Raw genomic sequence first — 26031 nt, forward strand, 5'->3', positions numbered from 1 at the left:
CTTTGCCAACTTTTATAAAAGCCGAATTCGCTGATCCTAATTTACACCATTAGAAGTCAATGTCCTGAGGTCATTTTCAATTTCACTTTCAGTGGTTTTTGCAGGTATATTTTGTTAACATTTATGCATGTGAACGTTATTGTAGGAAGATCTGGTTGCACCACCTATTATTAAGGTTGTTTAACACTTCATCATCATAAAACCTCCTTTTCAGTTGATTATAACTTTGTCAAATGTTATCAATTTTGGGCTGAAATCCATATTGCGTGTCTTCCTCAGGAAAAATTCGGCCAGAATGGTTTAGCCAGTTCATTATCCAGTCATTCTCTGCTTACATATGGTTCTCACACATTTAACTCATAAAAATACACAAAAGCCTGGTAGCTTTTCTACCAAACTACAGGAGTTTTATAGTGTGGGTTTCAACTTTGTTTGAAGTGTTGCTAATCTAAGAATCCTGAAAATCTAGAAAATTATTGTTCTAGAGCAGTCTACACAAAAAGAAATGGAACCCACAACGCAATCATCCAGATGGACTATCCTCTCTCTTTTGGAATACAACTATTTCTCAGAAACGGGATAAAACATCTCAGAAAAGTTGCAATTCTAGATAAACTCCAGGTTATGCTTAAGTGCTTTCCTGAAATTGAGCCAATATTTGTATAATGGTAGCGTTTGTGTTATGGGGAGGCAATGTGGCCTAGTGGACAGAGCATTGGCCTGGGACTGGGTTCTATTCCTGGCTCTGCCATTGGATTATTGGGGTGACCATGGGCAAGTCATTTCCTCTCTATGCTTCAGTTTCCTCATATGTAAAATGATAATGATACTGACCTTTATAAAGTGCTTTGAGAAGCACTATTTATGAGCTAGGTATTATTATTAATCATTATTATTATTAGTGCCCAAACATCCCAGTTAGAACTGGAACCCCATTGAGCTAGGCTTGAAGTGATTTCCATTATATACAGGGCTTACAGTGTGGTTAAATGGCTCTCAGCACCCCACTATAACAATTTTTCCAGCACCCCTGCATGTATGCAATGAAGATATGAATTGACCTAATGTTTGTCTTGGTCTGTACACACCCTTAAACAATACCCCATTCAATTTAACTCTGAATCCTGCTGCCATTGCAAGTAAGGGTGGGGCCACAGCACAGGGCAGAGCCATAGAGGCACCAGATTTCCTTAATTCAGCCCTGCATGGCTGATTATACTGTGGAAAGGAAAGTACATAACAATACAACACAGGACAGTTCTCTGCAGAATAGGAGCAGCAAATTGTGATTTAGAGCCGTATCATGTTATCAGTTTTAAGCAGAACACCACACTGAAGTAAATGAGGAGTTCTGCTTACAGCCAATGACATTACAACAGCCTTGAGAATGGCGTTGCTTAGGTAGAAGAGGGCCTCAGGCACAGAGTTTAAATTAGGACCCAGATGTCAACTTCCACAGTCTGGAGATGCTTGCATCTGGAGTTTTGATTCAACTTATTATAGAGATTGGGGTCAGTGATGAAGTTTGCCTCAGAATCCAGTGCAAACTTCACCAAAGTTCAGGGTGTTCAAATACATATCTAAACTGACCAAAGTACAGCACAGATCTCAGTTATAAAAGATGTGAGCAGTAATTTATTTAGAAAAAGCATAATGGAAAAAATTAAAATACTAATGAAAATCATGTTTTTCCTCCCTCCTGTCCCCCCAACTAAACACGGAGATCTACTATCTCATATGCACAGAGTATTAATCAGTATGTTATATAGGTACTGGAGTAAGAGAGGCATAACATTCAAAAGTGTTTTACTCACTAATGTTAACAAAATGGACAGTTAAAAAGCTAAGGATAATAATGATGATGTCAGAAGATATGTAGTAGCAATTTACCATAAAAAATAGTAACGAAAGGTTTTTTTGAAATTTTGACAACGAAAAGTGTTGCAACACTTCCAACTCAAATTTCTAATGATAAATAACAGTTTGGGGGTTCACAGAAGTTATTCTGCAGAGATGATTAGGTGTCATTATTTGCTATTAGATAAGTCATCTTCATTTTCTCAAATCATGGTGTTATATATTTTTCTTGTGTAGGTGACATGTGCTCATTAATTTGAGTACAAAAGCAACGATACACTGTCGTAATCCTAAACAGAATAGTATCTAAACAATTCGAACCAAATAATGTAATTTATATACAATTCTTCTGTGTATTTTAGTTAACTATAATATGGAGTGTAAATCTATAACAACAGTATACATATAGATTGGGTAGCAATTAAATTGAAATCAAACCAATTTCTTATTAGCAAATCCAAAATATAAATTCTCTGCTATTTTCTAGTGATATACTGTACCTACAGCCAAAACAAGCTAAGGGTACTACTGGAAATAAGTAAGAGGAATAATCATTGTACCAGATGCTGGATTTCTGATATCATTTTTACACCAAGCAAGAGAGATTATAAAAACTACATTGAGACAGATAATTCCTTCTGCATTCTTAATTATAGTAGATTTATCCTTAAAGATGTTCAGACCTAATCTGATGCCTGCCTCTCCCTTGCTCAAAAAGACTTAATATTTGTTCAAATTTTTGGCTAATTACTATAATGTATGGACCAAATATTACTCTGATTTAGACTAGTGTAAATCTGGAGTAACTCCACTGAAGTCATTGATTTACACCAATGTAAATGAAAGCCTCTATCTAAAATACTTCAGCTTTCATTATGAAACAAAGCTTTGTTTGTGAAGACTGCCATCAGAACGTATATCAGTACATTCAGTGTTTTATTGCATCTGAATGCATCCAGACAGACTAAAACAGCAGCATCAGGAGAAATGTGGCCTTCCTGTCATTTATCTTAATGAAATCCTATTTGTGATTACTTAAATGCTAATAGTGGTAATTGCTTCAGTGCTAAATGACATACTGAATAATGTCCAGAAAATATGCTGTTCTAGTATTGCCTCTGAATAGAGCTGGTATCATACTGACGTCATTCAGAGAAAACACACCAGAACATTTGCGTGTTTCAGAAGGAATTAAATAACTTTAACAGCTAGGTCAGCTGTGTCTAGTTTTGATGGCTTTTACGGTTCTGATAGGCAGTATTATCTTCTGAATCTTGAAGCGTTTATTAGTGCATTTATATTTATTTACTGCTACATACATAAAAGCACTGAATGTTATTTTTCAATTGTCTCCTTCAATTTTCTACATGGGGAATTTCAGACATTGGCGCCCAGTCACCAATATCTCTGCACCAGCACAAACCCCTAGTATAGACAGGGAAAATTCCTATAGGAGCCAATTAGCACTGGTGCAGCTGCCCCAACTTGACACCAGGGTAAGCGGTACTGGTGCATATGATGGTTTAAAGGGGAAATTTACCTAAGGGTTTCACTGTTGAAGTTACATTAGTGGCTGACCACCAATGACTGAAACTGGGGCAAATATTCAGCACAGACAATATTTTAGATTAATCTCTTCAGGGCAGAGACTGAATTTTGTATGTTCTTGATTAAATATAACAAGTTACAATATTCATGTGTTTCAAATATTCAAATTTCAAATATGTTTTCATACAGGTTTTTAAACTTTTAAAACTTTGGATCAAAAACATGTTTGTTATAATTTGACACAGTATATATCACGACACAATCTGGAGTTATATTGTGTTCTGCATGTGACAAAAATGGACACACTGAAAAAACCCTTTTTGTAAATTCTGGTTTATTCTAATGATATAATCATAAATTTATTTTTGTAACTTGAATGTAATATAGTGACGTTCTGTAAAACCATATTATTAAAATTTATTAATGTTAAAGAAAAATGATGTATGAAGATCTTCAAGTTTTTTTAATTGTTAAACTAATAAAGTTTATGCTACTTAAACTGTCATTGATTCCTTCATCATAATATATGTATCTTAAAAAGTATGAACTTTTTAAGAAGGTTAAAGATGCTAATTACACATGATTTATGTGCCATTATTCCAATCTCATTGTTAGCCCATACTGGCAAAAATACAAAAATCGTGCCCGTATACAAGGCATACAAAGATGATACCTAATAAAGTACACCTCTACCCCGATATAACGCGACCCAATATAACACGAATTCGGATATAACGCGGTAAAGCAGTGCTCCAGGGGGGCGGGGCTGCGCACTCCAGCAGATTAAAGCAAGTTCAATATGACACGGTTTCACCTAGAACACGGTAAGATTTTTTGGCTCCCGAGGACAGCGTTATATCGGGGTAGAGGTGTACATTTTTCATGTATGAATCAAAGCCTTTGCCTAAATTTAAAATTTATACTGGCATAGCTATGTTAATGGGGGGGAAGGTGGGGGAAATACCACACACCTGACCGACAAAGCTATGCCAACAAAACCTCCAGTGTAGACACAGCTATGTTGATGGACAAGTGATTTTATTGGCCTACCTAATGTTATTCGGGGAGATGGTGTTCCCACAGAGGCAGAAATTCTGTTGGAAGAGGATGCAACCTTGACTCAGAATCTACTCTCTCAACAGAATTTGGACCAGAGGTCTGTGTATTGCACTCCTCTCATCATCAGTACAGCGAAAATTGGAAGGGAATCTATACCTTGGAAGCCCTTTTGATTTCACTACTACATTGTATTCAACAGCTGGTGAAAATAATATTTGACTCCATCCAAACATAGGGGGCCAACATATTCATTACTCAGGAGTTTTCCTGAGCAAGGAATGAGTAAAAGTTGGGTAATGAGCTCTAGATCCGGACCAAGTTTATTTGTTTACTGTTTTACACACTCTACAGATTACAGCATGCCTCTGTACTTATACTACAGGAAACTGTAAATTATAATTTACTTTCCAGTTAAGCAGATGTGGTAGCATATTTCTTTTCCATTAAAATACATTTGAATCAAAATGGTGAGGTACATAAACAAACAAAGATGGTCATTAATATTCCTGTTGGCAGTGGAAGCAATGACTACAGCCAGTGGAGCTTTTAGCTTATTCAGGGCACTAGGCCTTTTATACATTCTTCTAAAAACATGCTTTGCATCTTGGAAGACTAGATTATACAAACACAATGAATTATAGATAAAAACAAACAGAAAATCACAAAGGGCATGTTGTAAAGATAAATAAAATTAAAGTTTCAGCTTTGCAAAAAGAAGGACAGAAGATCAGCCTTGTGGGAAATTGACACTATGGCTGAGTCATGTTGAGCATATAATTTTGGCAGTTGCTTGCTATATCACTACAAAAATCACCAAGCCATTTCATGGCATGTCTCCCCTTGGATGAAGAAAATAGTGGCAAAACCATCCCACTCAACTCAGCATGCACCTCCCACAATCAAGTTAATTAAAACTGCACTGTTCATATTGGTTCTGAATCAAAGTTTCCAGTCTTAAATTGTAGGGCTAAAGAGCAAGAAAATTTCTGTTCGAAAAACCAGTAGGGAGAAATAAATAAAATGACATTTTTATTCTTAATGGCGTAAAAAACTGTTCATAAATTAATTATATTTGGAAATCAGAAACATAACCGATGCCTTGGCTGATTATCCGCAGTCTAGAATGATTTTTAAAGTAGTTTGGTTGCATGTAGAGGCTCATAAATGTTAGGATTGGTTTTTTCCCCCAGTATGTTCCAAAGAATTGAACGACTTTTCTGTAGAAATTAAAGAATAGTTATAATTGTGAGTCCAAATTTGACCTGTAGCAAAGACTTATGAAGGATATTGCTAATTCTAATTCTAGTTCTTTCTGCCTATAATACTTTGGTATCTGACTCTTTCAGAAACTGACCTCTCTATGGCTTCTCTAGGTCCAATAGCGCCACCTGCTGCTGGTAGTTAGCCATAAGCTACAGTGTGCTAGAAGCTGTTCCCATTGCAAGTTATTCCTTTAATAAATATGCTCCTATTATTACTAGTCATTGGTCTGTTTTCAGTATGCTCTTTGCTATAACAGATGTATACTAAAACTGAATTCCCTGGATCCTTGACTCATGCTGATTTGAATGGGGATCGATGGCACAACGCATTTCAGGAATGATCTCTAAATAACCTATTATTTTTAACAGTATTACTTCATTGGCCAGAAAATGGGGGTTGGATATCTGCTTATTTTGTAGGACCAACCAAAAAAAGGTTTCAATTTGAGAACCATATAAGACAATATTTCAGCCTCTTGGAACTGGTGTGATGAAGTACAGTGAGCGAAGAAATGGCCAGTGATGGAGTGAATTCATAAATCTCCTTTTGACTCAATATATGTAACTGCCTCCACCACTTCCAAAAATGAAGTCTACGCACCCTTTGACTGAATAGGCAAATATGTTGGGGACATAATCTGAGCCCTTCTGTCTATTCCTGTGCATGTAAGGGCCACAAACTCCTTTTGGGGGGGGGGTCAGGGGAGAATGGGGACATCCACAAGATACCAGCTTCTTTTTCCAAGAAACAATTGTTAGACCCTTGATCAAGAAAAAAATCTCTTCAGCTATCACCTAGGCTCAAACTTTCATTTTTGGAGGAAGCTTGTTGGGACAGCTGTGGCCCTAGTTAGTGTTAGAGCATATCATAAACTGTACCAGTTGTGATCCCTGATGATTACTATTCCTGATTCTTTTAGATATGTTACCTGGCTTAATTATTACTGATCATTGTAGCCTGCAGAATATAAATATTGTATCCAGCGGTAATGCAAGGAACCTACAGGCCCAAACCCCTTAAGACTCAGCTTGAGCACTTAGCATGAGGCTTTAGACCTACAAACCTTAGCATAAGTAAGTTAACCAGTAAAAACACTGAGCTATAGGGGAACCTAAGATAAGATTTTTGCTTGGTTTACAGTTGCAATTTTGCTAATAGTGCATGAAATAACTAACAGGTATTTTAAGTATTTTGGGATAAGAACATCTGCAAACATATAATTGCAGGATTGTTATGGCAACAAATTTACATATATGACAATGGACTTGGGATAATTAATATGCTAACCTATAGGCTACAGACACCCCAATATTATCAGGGTGAGGAATTTAGTTTTGGATAGAGGAGTAGAATATTTGCATGCATATTCACGGCAGCCACCGGACCCTATAAATAGGCCCAACCACCACAGAAGCTAGAGAGCTCTCAGGACCTTGACCATCAGATTAGCTTAGCATGCCGGAGATCAGATAGGACCCAGCCTTCCCACCTCTAGGTCTCCATGAGAATTGTGAGAGTACGCATATGGGCTGATGTGGGATATCAGCCTCATTTGCACTATAGTTACATTCTCATTTGGTTTGGAACATTTGTATTTTTACTGATTGTATTAATAAAATTATTAAAATCTTAGCTCTGCTCCGAGCGTGTGTGTCACTGTTTTGCATGGTCCCCAACAAGAAACTGAATTTGAAATTGAACTTAATCTTTCTGTTGTGCTTGACCCTGGGGCGGGAACCTGGCAAACCTCAAGAAGTTGAATTGTTTTGTCAATTGGGAGTGTAACTGGAAACTCTAAAGGAAAATCGATATAATCAATATCCACTCAACAAATCAGGCAACACCATGAGGTGTGTTTTCTCCCCTACAGAGCCTAGCACTAATAGATGGAGACCCTCAAGTGACTCCATTCCTTTCTCCTTAAGAGAACCAAGAGGGTAGTCCTAGACAATTATTCATTTCCCTCAAGGGCTCTCCCATGCAGAGACAGAGAGAGTTCCATTCTGTCCCCTCTCCTGTTCAATGATCATTTGGGCTTTTAGGAGGTTAGAAATACCAGCTGTGCTGTCTATAGTATGCAGATGACATCCAACTTAATATTTCTCTCTCTTCTAGCACAGTCAACACAGCTGAATGACTTGTTTCATGTCTAACAGAGATTGGGGTGTTGATGAGGATTAGTTGATTGAGGTTCAACCCAGAAAAGTCAAAGGTGATGCTTATAAGGTGCAGGATGCAATCTGAAGAAATAGCAAAGATATCAGCATCCCAGTTGAGAGAGTAAGCCTGCCATTTCTTATGCAGGCTTACAAACTAGAGATCTAGTTGGAGTTCAGAAGCTGATGGATGTTACAAGTTTCAGCACTTAACCAAAAAGCAACTTATCGTGTGTGCTTGGCAAAAAGGTTGTAACATTTTCTTTCAGATACAGATCTCATCAAGGTCATCCAAGCTTTTGTCATATCAAGACTGGATTGCATTACTGTAATACACTCTAAATGGGGTGACATATCTTAAGACCATTCTAAAATTTCAGAATACATCTGCCTGGCCATTTGGCCATGTTTATCATAGGCAGAACGTTACATCTGTTCTGTGTGATTAGCACTGATATCAAATGATTTCTGACTGAGGTTTAATGCATTCATTTTTAGAGCTGCTGCAAAAAAGGTTTGAAATTTGAAATGTTCTGACAAAAAAATTATCCTTTTTTCATTATTTTCGTGAAAAATACGTCATTTCTCTACCAGCTACAGAGCTCGTCAAAAAAACTGAGTTTTGGAATTTTTCAATGAAAAAGGCCATTGTTTGCAAAAATAATTCCCATGTTCTGAGTTTTAACCTATAAAACTTTAAATGGTGATGCCTTGCTCTCCCTATAGCCTGATTCTTTATGTGGTTCTATGCCAGTACAACAATAAAGGCTAGTAATGATTACATGAATGGGACCTACTGATTGGGCATTCTCAGTAAGGATTCATCACCCCTGGAAAGTACTTCCCCTTTGGTCTGCCAAGGCCTGGATTTAATGACTGCCAGAGCTTGCATCAAGACTTATATTGGGCATTTGTTTTCCAAAGATTTGAAGGTGGAGTGGTGGGTATTGAATGGGGTTTTGAAGTTGAGGGTTGACAGACCCTATTTGATAGCACTGAACCAATTTTGTTTCTTTTTTATTTTTTGTAAAATGGTACAGGTCAAAGATCTATATAAATAGGTTCATTACAAATTATAATGCACACATCTTCATGAATGAAACACAGAATACACCAACAGGTCATTACTTCTTCCAAAATAGTCAGATACAACAGTCAATGTAGATCTTTAGGTCTATGTAATATAACATAACATATTATCAGATGGAGAAAAGAGAGAGAAGATGGGAAAATAAACAGGGAGAAAGAGGAAAGGGAGAAGTATACTGCCTTCCTCCTTTTTTAGTGAACATTCTAGTTCATATGCTTTATCTTCCACATGATTTTTGGTTGAACTACTCTTATAAAGTTTCAATTTTGTACCTGTGCTTTAGGAGTGTTAATAAATGCATTTAAAAATCCAAACAAAATTATCCATACTAAATTAAATAATTCTTCTTACTAAATAAAGAATGGGCACATATTCACATTATGATGTCCCATACTAAGTTTTTAATGTATTATTATGTAAGAAGCTTATGTGATTTAGAAAGCTGTGGTTCTGAAAGAAAATTTTAAAATTTAGAAGGAAATAAATTAAAAAATTAAACTAGTTTATGAAATAGGACACATGTGTACTTGAATGAACAACATTGATAGACAACCACTACAGTAAGGCCCTAAACTGGAAAGTAGCATTTATTTCTAAAATGGTCTTGTAGTAATTTTGTGTATAATATCTCAAGTATTTTAAAAACATTATTTTTCAGGTCTGAAGAAGCTGTTCCATTCTTCCAGATGTTAATACTGTCATGGATATATGTATTTTAGCAGTTCAATTATTATCATTGCAGTTCAAACTACAATTTTCTGTCAATGTAATGTGCTTTTGTTTAGAGTTTAAATTAGTAAATGGTAGCAGCTGAGCTATTATTTAATTCCCCAAACGTGCCAACTTTTCTGTGCACAGAAGGCTAACAGATGTTAATATTTGCTCAACAGCCACCACTACTTTTATCTCCCAAGTGAATATTAAATATTCACAGTTAATCTAGGTTTTTACTGTGCTCTAAAATGTTTGTTGTTAAAAAACTAATATATACACAAGACATTTTCCATATAGACTAATGGAGAATATGTGGCCTAATTCAAAGAAACACAGACTAGACTGGTAAAAATGACATCCAGACAACAGAATTTATCAGAAGGTTTTATAATTCTTTCCTTTGCATGTTATTTTGTCTAGAGGAACTAGACCACAAAGTGATCAATGAAATTCCTATGATCTCTACTATAGTCCTTCAATACAGTATTGCTAAAGGGAAAGAGAAGTGAAGTCAACAGTAATCAGATACAGTAAGGAAAAACAATATAACATAAAAATGTCAGCATGGCCATAGTGGGTCAGACCAATGGTCTATCTAGCTCAGTATCCTGTGTCTTCCGACAGTGGCCAATGCCAGATGCTTCAGAGGGAATGAACAGAACAGGGCAATTAACTAGTGATCCATCCCCAGTCATCCAGTCCCAGTATGTCGCAGTCAGAGGCTTAGGGACACCCAGAGCATCGAATTGCATCCCTGACAATCTTGGCTAACAACCAGTGATGGACCTATCCTCCATGAACTTATCTAATTCTTTTTTGAGTCCAGTTATAGTTTTGGCCTTCACAACATCCCTTGGCAACGAGTTCCACAGGTTGACTGTGCATTGTGTGAAGAAATACTATTATGGTTTTTTTAAACATGCTGCCTATTTGTTTGTTTGGGTGATCCCTGGTTCCTGTGTTATGTGATGGGGTAAATAACAATTCCTTATTCACTTTCTCCACACCAGTCATGATTTTATAGACCTCTATCATATCCCTCTTCAGTGTCTCTTTTCCAAGCTGAACAGTCCCAGTCTTTTTAATTTCCCCTCATATGAAAGTTGTTTCATAACCCAAATAATTTTTGTTACCCTTCATGTATGTTTTCCAATTCTAGTGTATCTTTTTGATTTTCAGCATTACTCAAACAGCTCTGCCTTGTTTCTACCCAAGCTGATTTATATGAATCGGTGGCACCATTTTAAAATTTCTGAATAAGTCATTACATAGATTAACATACATGGTGAGAACAGCGTAAGATTACATAAAACCTTAAAAACAACAGAGCTGCGTGGGCTGCACAAACCAGATTGTACAGGTCTGCAGGTTCACGTGAAGATTTGGGTTCACTGCTTATTGCAACTCAGCTCTCTTCAGTGCAGCCTCTGCTTTCCCTCCCCTTTCTACTCTCAAACCAGGCTATAGTCCTCAGGGGAAGCTGTGTACCCATTCTACTGATCTTTTACCTAAATATTTAAGAAATTGCCAATATAACACTATGGAGATCATTCATGTGAACATATATCAATTAATGCTTTTGTTTCAAAAGAGGGGGTGTTTATATTTTGAGATCACTAGTGAAGAAAAGTATTCCTTGATGGTGAAAGTTAAGTTGGTTTTGTTGTGATGAAATATAAATTACTTTATACTGGATACGAATATTTTTTTGTTATCTGGGCAGCGTTTGATTCTTCACATCTTTAATTAATTATTTCTTTGCTTTTCAGATCTTCAGTTTTGTAAATGATGTGACAGACAAGTACACTGTTATTACTTAGTAACCTTTACCAGCTTTTGAAACATATAGACATGCATGCACGCACGCACGCACACACAGTGGAATTAGTATCGAAATACTAGTCTAAACGTATGAGCTATGTCCTACCCCATTTAATGTCTACTCTTTAAATAAGGTTTTTGATAATGTTTCACCTTACCTCAGATGGTTTTGTGATACATTTTCCTTTTCCCAAACACTGAAAGTCATCTGAGTGGCTTCCCACAGGCATGCAGGTGCTGACTTTTACTACCACAGTTAAGCGTAAAGCCACAATGCATTTAGTAACTGAATCATTCACAAAACCTGAAAAGAAACAGAGATTAAAGGTTTTTAATTTAAAATAAAAAATTCTAATGAATGGTTTTATTATTAGTAAAGTAAAAAAATATTGAATACAAAGAAACTATGGTTCAAATTTCACCCTCATCACTTCTCATGAAACCCCACTGAAAGCTTACGTGGGATTTAAGTTAGGGTGGAATTTGTCCATGTTACTGATCAAGTTGACTGACAAATGGAAGACATTCCAGAGTCAAGATGCATCATTAGAGTGTCATTCAGCACTCCTTCCTCTGGCAAAACTCCCATTTCACCTCAAAGAATGAACAAATAATTTGCTTAACATGGCCTTAAGTACTTAACCTGCCCCTTAAAGTTGATCTTCAATTTGCCTTGTTTCCAATAAAACTATATTTTAGTTTAAGTACCATAAAATATATAACAGACAACTACAATAGCTTAGGAGAGTAGATGAAATAAAAGCCTAGTTTTCCTTGATTTTGTCTCAGTTTTTAATGGTAACATGAAAGCAAAGCCAACAAAGTAAACAAATTAGGTTAAAAATTAACCTAAATAATCAATCTGTAGCATGGAAAATTTAGTTTGAACAGAGTTAATAAGCACATCATTGAAACAACACAACATAAATTACAATGAATCACTAACAACTCAAATGTTTCCTAGTAGCATTTTAGATCAAAGTTGAGCAGCTTTACCCTCTACTTGAAGGCATTACTCTGTTTCAATGTAACATGAGAACTTTTGAACACCACATCCAATCAATTCCAAAACGTTGGGGACTGTTCTAGGCATTACTGGACTGAACCCTATTGATTTTGCTCAAAATCAAAAAAACTGGAAGGGAGAAATGGGAGACCCAAGTTGTCCCCACCATCTGGTCAGCAGGACGAGCAACTCAAGTATTCTGTAATTTTCTACAGATCAAATAGTTGATGGCAGTCATTAACACCTTTCATAATAACAATGCCTCCATATCAGCTCTATCCACCCTCCCAATACAGTTCAAAATACTGACACCCTGAAAGAGAAAGAAAAAATGGAAGACGACAATTGGGGAAGTGAAGTTATGAGAGGAATGGAGGCACACAGAATCCCTGGCAGAGGGCAGAATGGGTTTGTATAGAGCCCTTGGTATGGGGGGATGGAATGAATGGGGAGTTTCATGGTTAGAGTGCAAGCTGTGCTTTTTAAGTGCACCCCTCAGGTGACAGGCTCTAGCTTCCTACACCTCACTCTGGGTAGAACAACACAGTCCTACCCTCAGACTGGATCTCTGGCTTGCAGCCCTCCTATTTACCAATCATGTTAATCTGAAAGGTCAAACTGGTTTTGGCACCTGTACACTCATTTCCTCCAGGAGACTATGACAGAATAAGTTTGCAGTGATGGAGAAACAGCTTTTTCAGAACAAAGTAGTATTTATTTGCCAAAGGGTGCACCACATGCATAGCAAATGGGTTAAAACAACAGAGTCCTACAGGGATCTTAACTTCTCTATAAATATCTCAGGTAGGTCCAGCATATTGCAGACTACCCTTCTGAGTCTGAGAGTTAGTTTTCATCCCCACAGACCCTCTTTCCATGTCTCAATCAGCCTGGGTGTCAGCCTCAGTCTGCTGACAACCTTTCCTCCCCTTTCCGCAGGAGTAAATCTTTAACTGACCAGTGTCTTCTGATCTCTGGTCTCAGCCTGGAGAAAACAGCTGTATCATCTTGCTGGCACCAGACAGGCAGCCTCTTTACAGCAAGTAACCTGCCTATTGTGTTTGAGTGTTTGCTGGGATGCTCCTTATCTAGGTCATAATTTTGTCTTTCCTGCTTGATTTCTCCAACACCTCCTTTTGATCTCACCCCATAGTAAGTAACCTATCACAAACAAACAGAGAGGAATGCACAATAGTCATAAATACAATACAGCTATCTCCTATTTTGTTACAGGGTGGAGGGGGAAAATGAGGCACACAAAGGCCCCGGCATGAGGGGTCCCTGAAATAGACGACGCAGGGAGGATGACACACAGGCAGCTTGTGGAATGGAGGTATAAAGAAGCCCCAGGTCTGTGAAATGATCTCAACCTATAGAAGCAACAAACTGTGCAATCTTCTGGTTCTAATTTTTCAGCCAAAACATACTGTTCCATATACATTTCTCTCCTTTTAACACAATTCTCCTTCTGCTGCATATTAAAAACCCAGTTGTGTATCTATAAGGCATTGTTACAAAATAAATTGATTTGACAATACCACAGCCATTTTGTGCACTCAGCCACCATTAACTGGAAGCGAGAACACCACATTGTTAGAAATAACTTGAGCTTTGTATAAGCACAGGAAATAGCTGCAGCTGCAGTTTTGCTGATAAGGATGGAAAATAAAATTGGAAGAATCATGAGAATGGGCGAAAGTGTGGATAGCTGACCTTGGATTTGTGTGTTCCTGATTATGAGTTTTTGCTGATGTTATGACTAGGAGTTGCTTGCTGATGTTAGGAAAACTATTAGTTTGCAAGGGGTTACTATGAGTTATTAGCTTTGTTTTGAGCAACCTATAAAAAGATCAGTCAGTGTGTGTAATTTGGAGAAGTTTGAAATTACTATTTCTATGAGCTAGGAGGCTGACATCCAACTCCCTAGTGGCTAGGAGGAAGGCTGGCCCCCACAAACCTACTGCTGACCACTCAACACCATCTCAGACTTTGGGTAACTATATCTGGGTTGCTCTGGACTATTGCTATTTTAGATGTGTGCTTTAGATGCCCTGGGTCCAAACATTTGGATACATGAGGGAGCATCCACACAACCACACTGGACGCTGCTACGTAAAGAGCTCTGAGCTTGTATGTCAAGTGCATGTGCAGGAGAGGGTGAAAGATTTTTGGGTGAAAGCACTCTCATTTGTACTGATCATTTATCAGACGGAGGAGCTGTAGACCCCATCAACTTATTTCCTAACACTGCCTGGAGATAGGAACATATAAATTAGCATAGTTTCAGGTTGAGAAAACTCTGGGCAATGGCATATATTGGTAATATTTAAAACAAGCTATAACACAGGAATGGAAATGGCAGCATGACTTTGTTTTTAGGTGGAAAGGCTTTGCTGATCAAGGGATATTTGAAAACCTCTTTCAGCATTCACTCCATCATCAATCTACAAACCTGGTAAAAACACTTTGAAAAGTTTCCAAAGTGTTTGGCAGAAGATCTGAAGTGCACTTTCACAGGTAAATACATTTATAAGACCCTTTTGGAACAAGTTTATTTTCCTCCATTTCTTCAGGTGAACCCTCCCAACTTGCAGGAGACACAACTGGGGGACCCTCAATGGAGAAAAGACATGGGATGCCCCCTTAATATGTCACAGGGGCAACGGGTCTGCTGCTGCTGCTGCTTCCATTCAGTAAGGAGGAAGGGACAGGACAATTTGCAGGCTACTGTCTCTCTCTTTGCAGAAGACAACTGCAGGTAAAGGGGAGGGCACCTGAACGGATGGAAGAGAAATATACTAGGAGAGAAAGGGAGCCTCTACAGATTCTAGAAGTTTAGCTGAACTGCCATATTTTGAGGCTTGGAGAATTAAGATATAAATATGAATATCATCTAAAATTTCTCTGGATTTGCATAGGAAACACCCTCCCCTTGCCCCAAGGAAATCCTTTAGTCTCTTCTTTTCAGAATTAACCTAGGATGTTTTTTTTAAAATGCTGGTATTTCTGCATTATTAATACATGAATACTAATACTGTCTATATGGATCCCTCTCCTGAACACGCACTTGACATATGTGACGTTGCACTCCATATGATTTTATGAAAATATGCTAATTATAGAATATCAGGGTTGGCAGGGACCTCAGGAGGTCATCTAGTCCAACCCCCTACTCAAAGCAGGACCAATCCCCAGACAGACTTTTGCCCCAGATCCCTAAATGGCCCCCTCAAGGATTGAACTCACAACCCTGGGTTTAGCAGACCAATGCTCAAACCACTGAGCTATCCCTCCCCACAATGAGTGTGAATATAATGTAACTGGAATATGCTTCATGCAAAAAGTCTCTTGTAAAATATCATTACAAAGCTTATAATCTACTGAGTGTGGTCATCCTATTTGTATAAAGGTATCATTCTTGTATCTGAAACTAGAAATATGAAATATAACTCTGAGGTCCTATAGTAATTATGCAAAGTGTGGGACATTAATGGTGGTCTGGAATCTTGATGGCTCCCATCAACTAGGACAACTGGTTGTAAATGGCTCTGTTTACTTGCAAGCCTTCCTGTGAGTCAGGCCAGGAAGAATGAAGGCTCGGGGTCTCACAGGACATGTGACCATGTCACCTGGTACTGGAATCCAGCTTAAACCTGGTGCTTTTCCATTTATAACAGGGATCTCAAACTCAAATCACCATGAGGGCCACATGAGGACTAGTACATTGGCCTGAGGGCCGCATCACTGACACCTTTTCATATAAAGGTATAAAAGCCCAAAACCCCCCCCCCCCCCCCCCCGCCCAACCCCACTCCACCCCTTCCATGAGGCCCCGCCCCTGCCCTGCCTCTTCCTACCCCTTCCCCACCCGCATTCCAACCCCTTCCCCAAAGTCCCCACCCTAACTCCACTCCCTCCCTGCCACTATTCCAACCCCTTCCCCAAATCCCCACCCCTGCCCCGCCTCCTCCCCTCCCTCCTGGAAAGCGTTAAGCACCGCCAAACAGCTGTAACTCTATGGGCCGCAAGGGAAAGGATTGGGCCCAGACTAGGAAGGAGTCCAGTCTGTGAAAGAAGTTTATTGGAACATCTCTGTGGGTGAGATTTCATCTGTATTCAGTTTCCTACTGTATTAGGCTTAGACTTGTGTGTTTTATTTTATTTTGCTTGGTAACTTACTTTGTTCTGTCTGTTATTACTTGGAACCACTTAAATCCTACTTTTTATATTTAATAAAATCACTTTTGCTTATAAATTAACCCAGAGTAATTAATTAATTCCTGGGGGAGCAAACAGCTATACATATCTCTCTGTCTGTTATAGAGGGTGGACAATTTATGAGTTTACTCTGTATAAGCTTTATACAGAGTAAAACGGATTTATTTGTGGTTTGGATACCATTGGGAGCTGGGTGTCTGGATGCTAGAGACAGGACCACTTCTTAAGCTGTTTCCACTTAAGTCTGCAGCTTTTGGGGCAAGTGATTCAGATCTGGGTCTGTGTTTGCAGCAGGCTAGCTCAACAAGACAGGGTTCTGAAGTCCCAAGCTGGCAGGGAAAACAGGCTCAGGGGTAGTCTCAGCACATCAGGTGGCAGTCCCAAGGGGGTCTCTGTGACCCAACCCATTACAACATACATGCTCAGAGCTCTTTATATAGCAGCATCCAATGGGGCTGTGTGGATCTTCCCTCATGGATCCTAATGTTTGGACCCAGGGCATCTAAGAAGGCGCAGCACCCACTATAACTCAGTTCATTTCAGTGGCAGAGGCAGTGAGTTAGAAGGCTTTTTTGTGTCTCTCTTTTCAGTGCCTCAGTTTTTATTAGTTAGTGGTTTTGTCTTTTTAAAAACACAAAGGGTAGAAATCCTTACGCTTCACAATGTAAGCCAGGCTCTAACTAATGGGGTTAGGAAGACTTCTCCCCTACGAGCGGTTTAATTCTATAACTGTCTATTAAATTTTGTTCATCTATTTTTTTAAACCTTCCTCTGAAGCACTGGGTACTGGACACTATCAGAGACAGACATGGACTAAATCAAACCAGTGGAAGGTGGCAACAAACTTGTCCATTCAGGCTACACATTATCTGTCCCATACTTTTGACAAAACACAAAATGACACTGAGTCTCTAAAGCTAAATTTTTGACTGGATGTCCACCTGGCCTCTGCTGGAAAGTGCATGTAAGTGCTTCTATGGGCTACCACACTCCTGCCGACACTGCTGTCCACCCCGGACAGCATAAGGTATGTTGGTATAAATTGGCATAAGTTATGTTGCTCAGTGGGTCGCTAATTCACACCCGAGTGATACAACGTATATCAATGTAAGCTGTTGTGTAGCCATAGCCTAAAAAGCACAATGTTACCACCATCAATCTAAACACAAACATAATAAATTCTAATAAAACTAAATTTTGATCCAAATTCGTCTGAGTTTCTAAAAGCAGCTTTACACATCATGGAAATCTTTGAAAAACCTACTTATTTAAGTTTTGTTTGTTTCTCTTTCCTTACCCTTAATTACACTAATATAGGCATGGAAATGAGATTTATTTATTTTTTTACAGCTCACTTTCTCCTGATGTTATTCCCCATCTGAAGTCATAAATTTATTTGTGACATCAAAATTAGTTGCTTGGAATGTGACTGATATGCATCCAATGAGGGATTAAGATTTCTGGAGGGAATAAACAGCAAGACCCTAAGGAAATATTCTATTTTTATACAAATATCATTAACAAGAATGACCGAAAAGAGAAGCAGAAAGTACATGAAATAGAAAGATTTTCAATGACACATTACCCTCCTCTCGCACCCTAAGATTTCATTCTTATGTAGCTATTCCCTAATGCGGTTATTCCCAAAGAGATAATGATGTTTACATGGTAAACAGGGATGTAATTCAGACTACTATTCTTACCCTTCACAAAAGAATTTAGGGAATACAATTGCATTTTTCTCAGCGTTTCATAATGTTTTTTCCAAGAATTTTTTCTACTATGTGGTAAATTCTGCCTCTCTTCCAAAGGTCCCTGCCTGATGTGGAACCTGTACAAATCAATTGCATAGGATGAGCGAGATCTTGGGAACTCACACAGGGGACATGTAAACCTTAAAAGACCAGTTCTCTGGGAAACTCCTGCATGAAGATGATGAGCACCATTGTGAGTGTACCAACAGATCCACTGGACATTCTCTCTGCCTAGGGGAGGCATAGGTACCGTGGAAGCTACTCTAGCTCTAAGCTTAGTTCAAGGGATGTGGATCAGCTCTGTTGCTAAGCTACAGCTTGAGGCAGTGAAGGATACCTTTCCTTTAGCCCCAAAGGAACTCCTCAGTTCACAGCCTAGCTGCTTGTGCTACGTACTGGAGACTGAGTGCTTTATTTGATCAGAAGAAAATTTAGGACAATATAAAAGTTATAATGAGTACAGTACTCAATAAAACAGGGATCGTGTTGCTTGGATGCTTAAAGAAAGCTATTTCCAGAGCTTTTATTAAGCACTCCTTAGCTTCTAGGTATGTTAGTAATTCTATGAGTGCTGTAGAAAATATTAATGGAGACTTTTCCATTTCATTTTACAATTTTACTGTATAATGGGGATAATTAGTTAGTGTTTCTAATTTGTAATGATCTATACCTTAATTTCCATGTTGCAAACCGGAGGGTGAGGGGAAAGAGCACAGAAAATGTCTTCTTGTCCAACATAAATTTAATCCACTTGGATTTAACCATAATCAATTAGCCAATATTCCAATAGTCTCGATGAAAAATTAACTAGCTATATCTCTGATGTCTGGTTTTACTAGTAACGTGGTATGCTGCTGACCTTTTCTGAAAACTGCCAAACTGTTCTGGACCTAATCGACATCATATATTACCCATCAGTATAAAGGTGCAGCCAAAACTCACTTTCTCTTACAATAGAATTTGATAGTCCTCGATAGAGAGACAGTTATGTAATTATATATGCATGTTTGGAAGTATCTAGAGTTTATTTGCTTGTCTGAAACAGATTGTTACACACTCTTCAGGACAGTTCCCTAAAGGAATTTAAAATCAGCCTCCTTTGTACTTTGAGTCTCGTTACTATTTTGGCAACAAAAGCCCTTGGCAAACTGCTGAAGAAATCATTTCTCTCACTGGAGTGCCACATTTTTTCTTATAATTCCTAATTATCACACCTAATTTCCCAAGATTGTGAAGATAAAACAAGACTATTTATTTTCTCCTTTCAGTATTTCTATTTAGGTATACAAGATTCATAGATTTTAAAGCCAGAGAGGACCACTGTGAGAATCTAGTCCGATCTCCTGTATAAACATAAATGAATTACTTTCTGCTTCACATCCAATAGCTCTGATTGAACAAGAGCATATCTAAGCTCTGCTTTAATTTCCAGGTAGGAGGATAATTTCAGACATGTTTACAGCTCCCTTGATCTCGAGCCTCGAGAAAAATAATATAGCTGCTTATAATGATAGGTAATTTTGTTCAATTTAACTTCGCAGTCTTTCCAAGGCCCAGTTAAAATGTAATGATGTCAAAGTAATTTCAGGGAAAGACGTCAGGGCTGAACTATTTACACCGGTGTGTATGAACAATTTGAAAACCTTATAAATCAGAATCTGAAATGGAAGAACTCTGCATCTATTTTAAAAGAAAGAATCTTTCAAGCTTATACATAATCAGTTGATAATGAAAATATATCTGTACGATTTCACTGGTACCATACATGGTAAGATATACTAGATCTCATTCCCATCGTTGCTGTTTTGCATCCTTCAGCCTAGGAGCACAAAGCACATACCGTAACCCTTCTATTTCTCTCACTTCAAGAAAGTCGAGGAACAAAAAAGTAGGAAAGTCAAAACACAACAATCCTCCTCCAGACCAGTTTGGCACATAGCTTGGGTCTTGCAACTAATTTTGTTATGTAGATCAGAAACTCTGAACCACACCACTATAACCAGTACAGCTAGCCCTTCCTTCTTCCATAAATCAGTGCAGTCAGAGGGTGCCACTATATATACTTGCCCTCTGGAGATTCTGCCCCTGTGTATAAACTATCATAGAGGGCTACTCTGGCTACATCACCTGGAAGCCACAAAGCACAAAACGACTATCTTCCTTTGTTTTCATAACGTTGATAACAGATCATAATCTCTACTATGACAAAGGCAAGGGAGTACTTTGGGTCTGAGGAACAGTGCAAGGCTTTACTTGCTGTTGTCTGGCACAAGTTAGGTATCCAAGCTATTTTGAGTTTAGCAAACCAATCAGAAAGTGTGTCAGTGAGTCTCTTATTACCTTGTGGATAGCAGCATCCAGTGAAGTGGGAGAAAAAATGACTACACAATACCATCAGGTGAAGAACTCAAACACAGTCTCTGGCAACTGACAGACAACTACTTTCCCATTTCAAGATGCTGGATGTGGGATCTCACAGCCACAGCATAGGTGACTTTTGAGAAGAGCTACAGAATCTGAACTGGACCAGCCAATGAAGGAGAGAAGATGATGTTACCAAAGCTGTCTGGCAACAGTACAGGAAGGTGGCCGACTAAGGTAATGTGCAAGGTCACTATTACTGTGCATTACTGGGAGCGTAGCTGGTTGTATGGATGGGGCTGGGTTCAGAAGGGTAACAGACATGGCTCTTGGTGCATGCACGCTGCTTTGGCTATTGTGCTTGGTGAGTGCAGAAATGCGCTCTATTTCCGTGCTACAGTGCATCCAACACAGAAATACATTTTTCTCCAGCCATGCCTGTTCATACAGTGCTGGAGCAAAATTAGTAATTTTAAGATTGAAATACAATTACCCTCAATCTCCTCCACTCAATCTCCTCCACTAAATTACAAAGCTCAAAACTGAGATTCTGTTCTGCGTCATGCACCAGGGTCTTGTTCACCATTTGTTTCTCTGGTGAACCTACACATGATGCTTGGGCCCTCCAAGTGTATCTGATATTGTCAATTATCATGATCCTGAACATTGCAACAGTTACATCGGCATACAGCCACCATACTCAGTACATCATTTGTGCTTATGTATACTTGGCTCCTAGTGTCGGCGGTGTGTATACTCACCAGAAGTGCTTGTATTGATTCAGAGAGCAGTGCATCATGGGTAGGCATCAGTGCACTCTCTTATGGGAAGCTTTGGAAGTGCATGAAGGCCAAAAAAAAGTTAAGCAGGAGTTACTGGGAGCATGGAGTCAACTTCCCAGTTTGCAACTGTCTCCATCCCATCATGTTATCTATTTCCCATAATTTTTGCACCTTTTTTCAAAATCCCACAAACCCACGCAGCCCTCTTCAATGTCTGCCATCTCTGACAGAAGCATGGAACCTGCACAGTTCTATACTTTTATCATGAACATTGTAAGCACAGGGTGCATGATCCTGGAGTATTTGCACAGCTGCAAAAAGAACCAAATGACTGAAGAACACAATTCCCCGAAGGACAGATTGCTGTGGGACATAGCAAGAACCAATTCAAGGTTGCTGGTGGCGTTCACGGAGCAGCTGCAGATATGGAGTGCTGCTTCTGGACCCAAGAAACAAGCACTGACTGATGGGATTGGATCATAATGCAGGTTTGGGATGATGAGCAGTGACTGCAGAACTTTCAGATGCACAAGTCCACATTCTTGGATCCATGTGCCAAGCTCACCCCAGCCCTCCAGTGCAGGGACACCAAAATGAGAGCGGCACTGACAGTGGAGAAGCAAGTGGAGATTGCACTGTGGAAATCTGCAATGCCAGATTGCTACCGGTGAGTCGGGAATCAATTTGGAGTCAGGAATTCCACTGTGGGGGCTGTAGTTATGCAAGACCATTAATCACCTCCTGCTTTGCAGGACTGTGACTCTGGGTAATATGCAGGATATATCCTGAACTGTGGTAGAACAATAGATGGCATGCATGTCCCTATTTCAGCATCAGACCACTTTGCCGCTGAGTACATCAATAGAAAGGGCTACTTTTCTATGGTTATGCAAGCACTGGTGGATCACCAGGGATGCTTCGCCGACATTAATGTGGGCTGGTCAGGGAAGGTGCATGATACTCGCATCTTTAAGAACACAGGACTGTTCAGAAAGCTACAATCAGGGACTTTCTTTCCTGACCAGCAGATTACCATTGGCAATGCTGAAATGCCAATAGTGATCTGGGGGATCCATCCTACCACTTGCTCCCCTGGCTCACGAAGCCACATGCTGGTCAGACTGACAGCATTAAGGAACGATTCAACTACTGGTTCAGCAGGTGCAAAATGACAATTGGTATTGTTTACCCGTGTGGAGGGCAGAGGTGGAGCAGCAGTCTGTTGAATCTGAACTGCAAGACACAAGGGCTATGAGAAGAGCTCAACGTGGATCTATAAGGTTCAGGGAGGCTTTGAAAGACCATTTTAACAGTGAGCCAGAGTAATATCTATTGTAGTGTGCTCTGCCGGGCCCTGCTCTTTTGTGGCCTGATATGAATTGTGTGGTGATTGCTGTACATCTACGAATATAACATTGTCAATGAACCTATTAATTTTGTTTGTGACTGATCCTATGAGTTGTGTAACACTGTGCAACAACAAGCATCAGGATTATTGTGCAATAACAGGTAATCTGTTGTTTTCAGAACTTCTGAGTATATGTGGTGAACTGATACAGATAAGAACATAAGAATGGCTATACTGGGTCAGATCAAAGGTCCATCCGGCCCAGTATCCTGTCTGACGACAGTGGCCAATGCCAGGTGCCCCAGAGGGAGTGAACCTAGCAGGTAATGATCAAGTGATCTCTCTCCTGCCATCCAATTCCACCCTTTGACAAACAGAGGCTAGGGACACCATTCCTTACCCATCCTGGCTAATGGGCATTAATGGACTTAACCTCCATGAATTTATCTAGTTCTCTTTTAAACCCTGTTATAGTCCTAGCCTTCACAACCTCCTCAGGCAAAGAGTTCCACAGGTTGACTGAGGAAACTTGGTGGAGTGAGGACAATCAATGGGACACAATCATTCCAGGGTACAACACATATCGGAAGGACAGAACAGGTCGTGCAGGGGAGTGGCACAGATGAATTATGTTCCAAACAACAGAATTCTATTCTGTAACAAAAAAATCTGTACAATTTTAAAATACATTAAAAACTTAATAAATTAAGAGAACTGAACCTATGAAGGGTAAAGAACATTCATGTCCATTTCAGCCACATTCTGTGGCTTGGTACTGCAGCAGGCCCTGATGCCACATGGATTGTGAGGCACGTATAGGGAGATCCATATATTGAGTTCTCTATGGACTGCAGAGGGAGGCGAGCCTGAGATCATTGAACCTGCAGGTCCATCACAGTCTGCAGCATCTGTGTTTGCTGCCTGAGAAGCCCCATTACGTCCTGGTGCATCTCCCTCCTTTTCCTGCTGGGATTTCTGGGCCTTTCTCCACTTCTCTTTCCACAATGTTCATCTTCCAGGCCCTGTGCTTACAGTCCAATATGCAGCACTGGCTTGCAGGATCTCATTGAACGTGTGATCCTGAATCCTTCTTTCTCCTTATCTGGCTCAGGCGTGGAGAGGGAGACCCTGAAGGTAGCAATGGCTGCAGCTGAAGATGAAACACTCAGAGGTACCACTGTGAGCATATTCGCTACTGAAAGTGAAACAAGATGCTGAACTCACTCCCCTACGTTCTCCCTTTACTTGGGATTGCTTGTGCACAGTGCCCAACACACCACCAGCCATGGTGAGTATGGCCCTCTGGGAGTTGGGGAAATGAAGAGGAAATTGCTCGGCTGCATGATTCTAGTAGCGCAGGGCAACAGCACTGAATATTGGCACCATTTTTCATAGGCTGTGATGCTTTAGCTGATATCTCACTCCTGAGTGTCGCAAAGGCAGAGAGAACACAGTTGCTGCTAGCGTCCCGAAGATGCCCAGACCCTTGTGCTGCTAGCCTGTGTACTGCAATGGTGCCTACTGAAATTATAGCTGAGTGGTGTGGAGGAAGAAATAAGGCAGCACTCCCTAGAAACCTTCAGCAGACAATTGCAGAGTACCTCCATGAAAATTTCATGAAGATCTCTCAGCAGGATTCAAAGGACACCTCTATGCACATAAAAAAAATCTGCTCTGCATGCCCCCTGTACTCTAGAGGGGAATGAAAAGTAGATAGCAACTCTACCTCTCTTGGTAGTACCACTACCTCTTCTAGCACAAGTAAATTAGTGAAAAGTCAAAAAATGTGTCCTGCTACTTTGGGGGTGCCATCCCTCTAATTAAAAATTTATCTACAAACTTACCCGAGATTCCTTCCCCTGCACCAGGCTCGCCCGTGCTTGACTGGCAGGACTGGCTGGACTGCGGTGGAGTCAAAAACAGGTCCTGGCTTGCTGCGCAGCTGGATCCCGCTATCTCCCGTTTCCCATATTACTCCTCCTGATCCACTACCTCCTCCTTGCCGTTCATGGCAAAGACCTTTGACTCAGGCTCTTCAGAGTTATCTGCGGTGCTGTGTGTGGGGGGGGTCTCTGCCAAGTAGGGCATGCATCTCTTTGTATAGGCAGCAGGTCTGCAGGTCAGCACCAGATTAATTGTTGGCCTCTCTGACCTTCTGGTATTCCTGCAGCAGCAATTTGGCTTTCATACAGCACTACTGCTGGTGCCTGCCATACACCTTCTCCTGCATCCTATGAGCAATCTGCTCGTAGATATCAACGTTTTTATGGCTGGTCCATAGCACAGCCTCTTCTCCCCACAGGCCCAGGAGATCCAGTATCTCCTGTCTGCTCCAGGCAGCAACATGTCTGGAGTGTGTAGCTGGCATGGTCAGCTGGGCAGTTGCGCTCAAAAATGGAAAGCTTTAAGTGTGCTTGCCAAGCTGAGCAATCAGGAAAAGGAATTTCAAAAACGTGCAGGGCTTTAAAGGGGAGGGGAGGTTTCTGGTCTCTGTGGCCCCTGGGCAGCAGAGTTCACAATGGTGACCAGAATGGTCAGTGGGTGGCATTGTGGGATAGCTGCTGGAGGACAATTAGGGTTGTCATAAGTAACGCAGTGTCTACACATGCACCGCATTGACTGTGGCTCTATATCACTCGGGGAAGTGGTTTTAGTATATCGGTGTAATGGGGTGCTTACAGCGGTGGGAGATCAATTTAAGTGTAGAAACATGCACGACTAGGTTGAAGTAAACCGCCTTGCATCGACCTAACTTTGTAGTGTAGACCAGGCCTAAGGCACTAGAGAATAGCTGCCCAGAACATCACAGATCCCTCTGTGATGGCAGAAAAGCTGCCATGTGGACACAAACCATGTTATTTGTAACTGGTTAGCTAACCAGGCCTCCACCCAATTACAAAAATAACTGATGTTGAAGTGTGGAGGAACAATTTGTTACAGAAGGCATGAATCAGTCAGACCCCATTTTGGCAGCAGCATATTTGATCTCCATTGTTAAATGTAGTGCTTAGTGACAAACATATCAAGAACCCTTTCAAATGCTTTCCAGTCAGA

General features: G+C 39.9%; 1 protein-coding gene across 1 annotated transcript in view; it reads right to left on the minus strand.

Annotated features, from left to right (window-relative positions):
- DNER (delta/notch like EGF repeat containing) overlaps positions 1-26031 on the minus strand; it is a 133762-nt gene that overhangs the window by 93816 nt on the left and 13915 nt on the right. Inside the window, exon 2 of the mRNA XM_024210846.2 lies at positions 11667-11812. Coding sequence (XP_024066614.1) covers positions 11667-11812 — 146 coding nt within the window. The remainder of the gene's footprint in view (positions 1-11666; positions 11813-26031) is intronic.

The sequence above is a fragment of the Terrapene carolina genome, unplaced genomic scaffold (genome assembly GCF_002925995.2).
Source record: "Terrapene carolina triunguis isolate 2854851 unplaced genomic scaffold, T_m_triunguis-2.0 Scaffold88, whole genome shotgun sequence".
NCBI classification, from domain to species: Eukaryota; Metazoa; Chordata; order Testudines; family Emydidae; genus Terrapene; species Terrapene triunguis.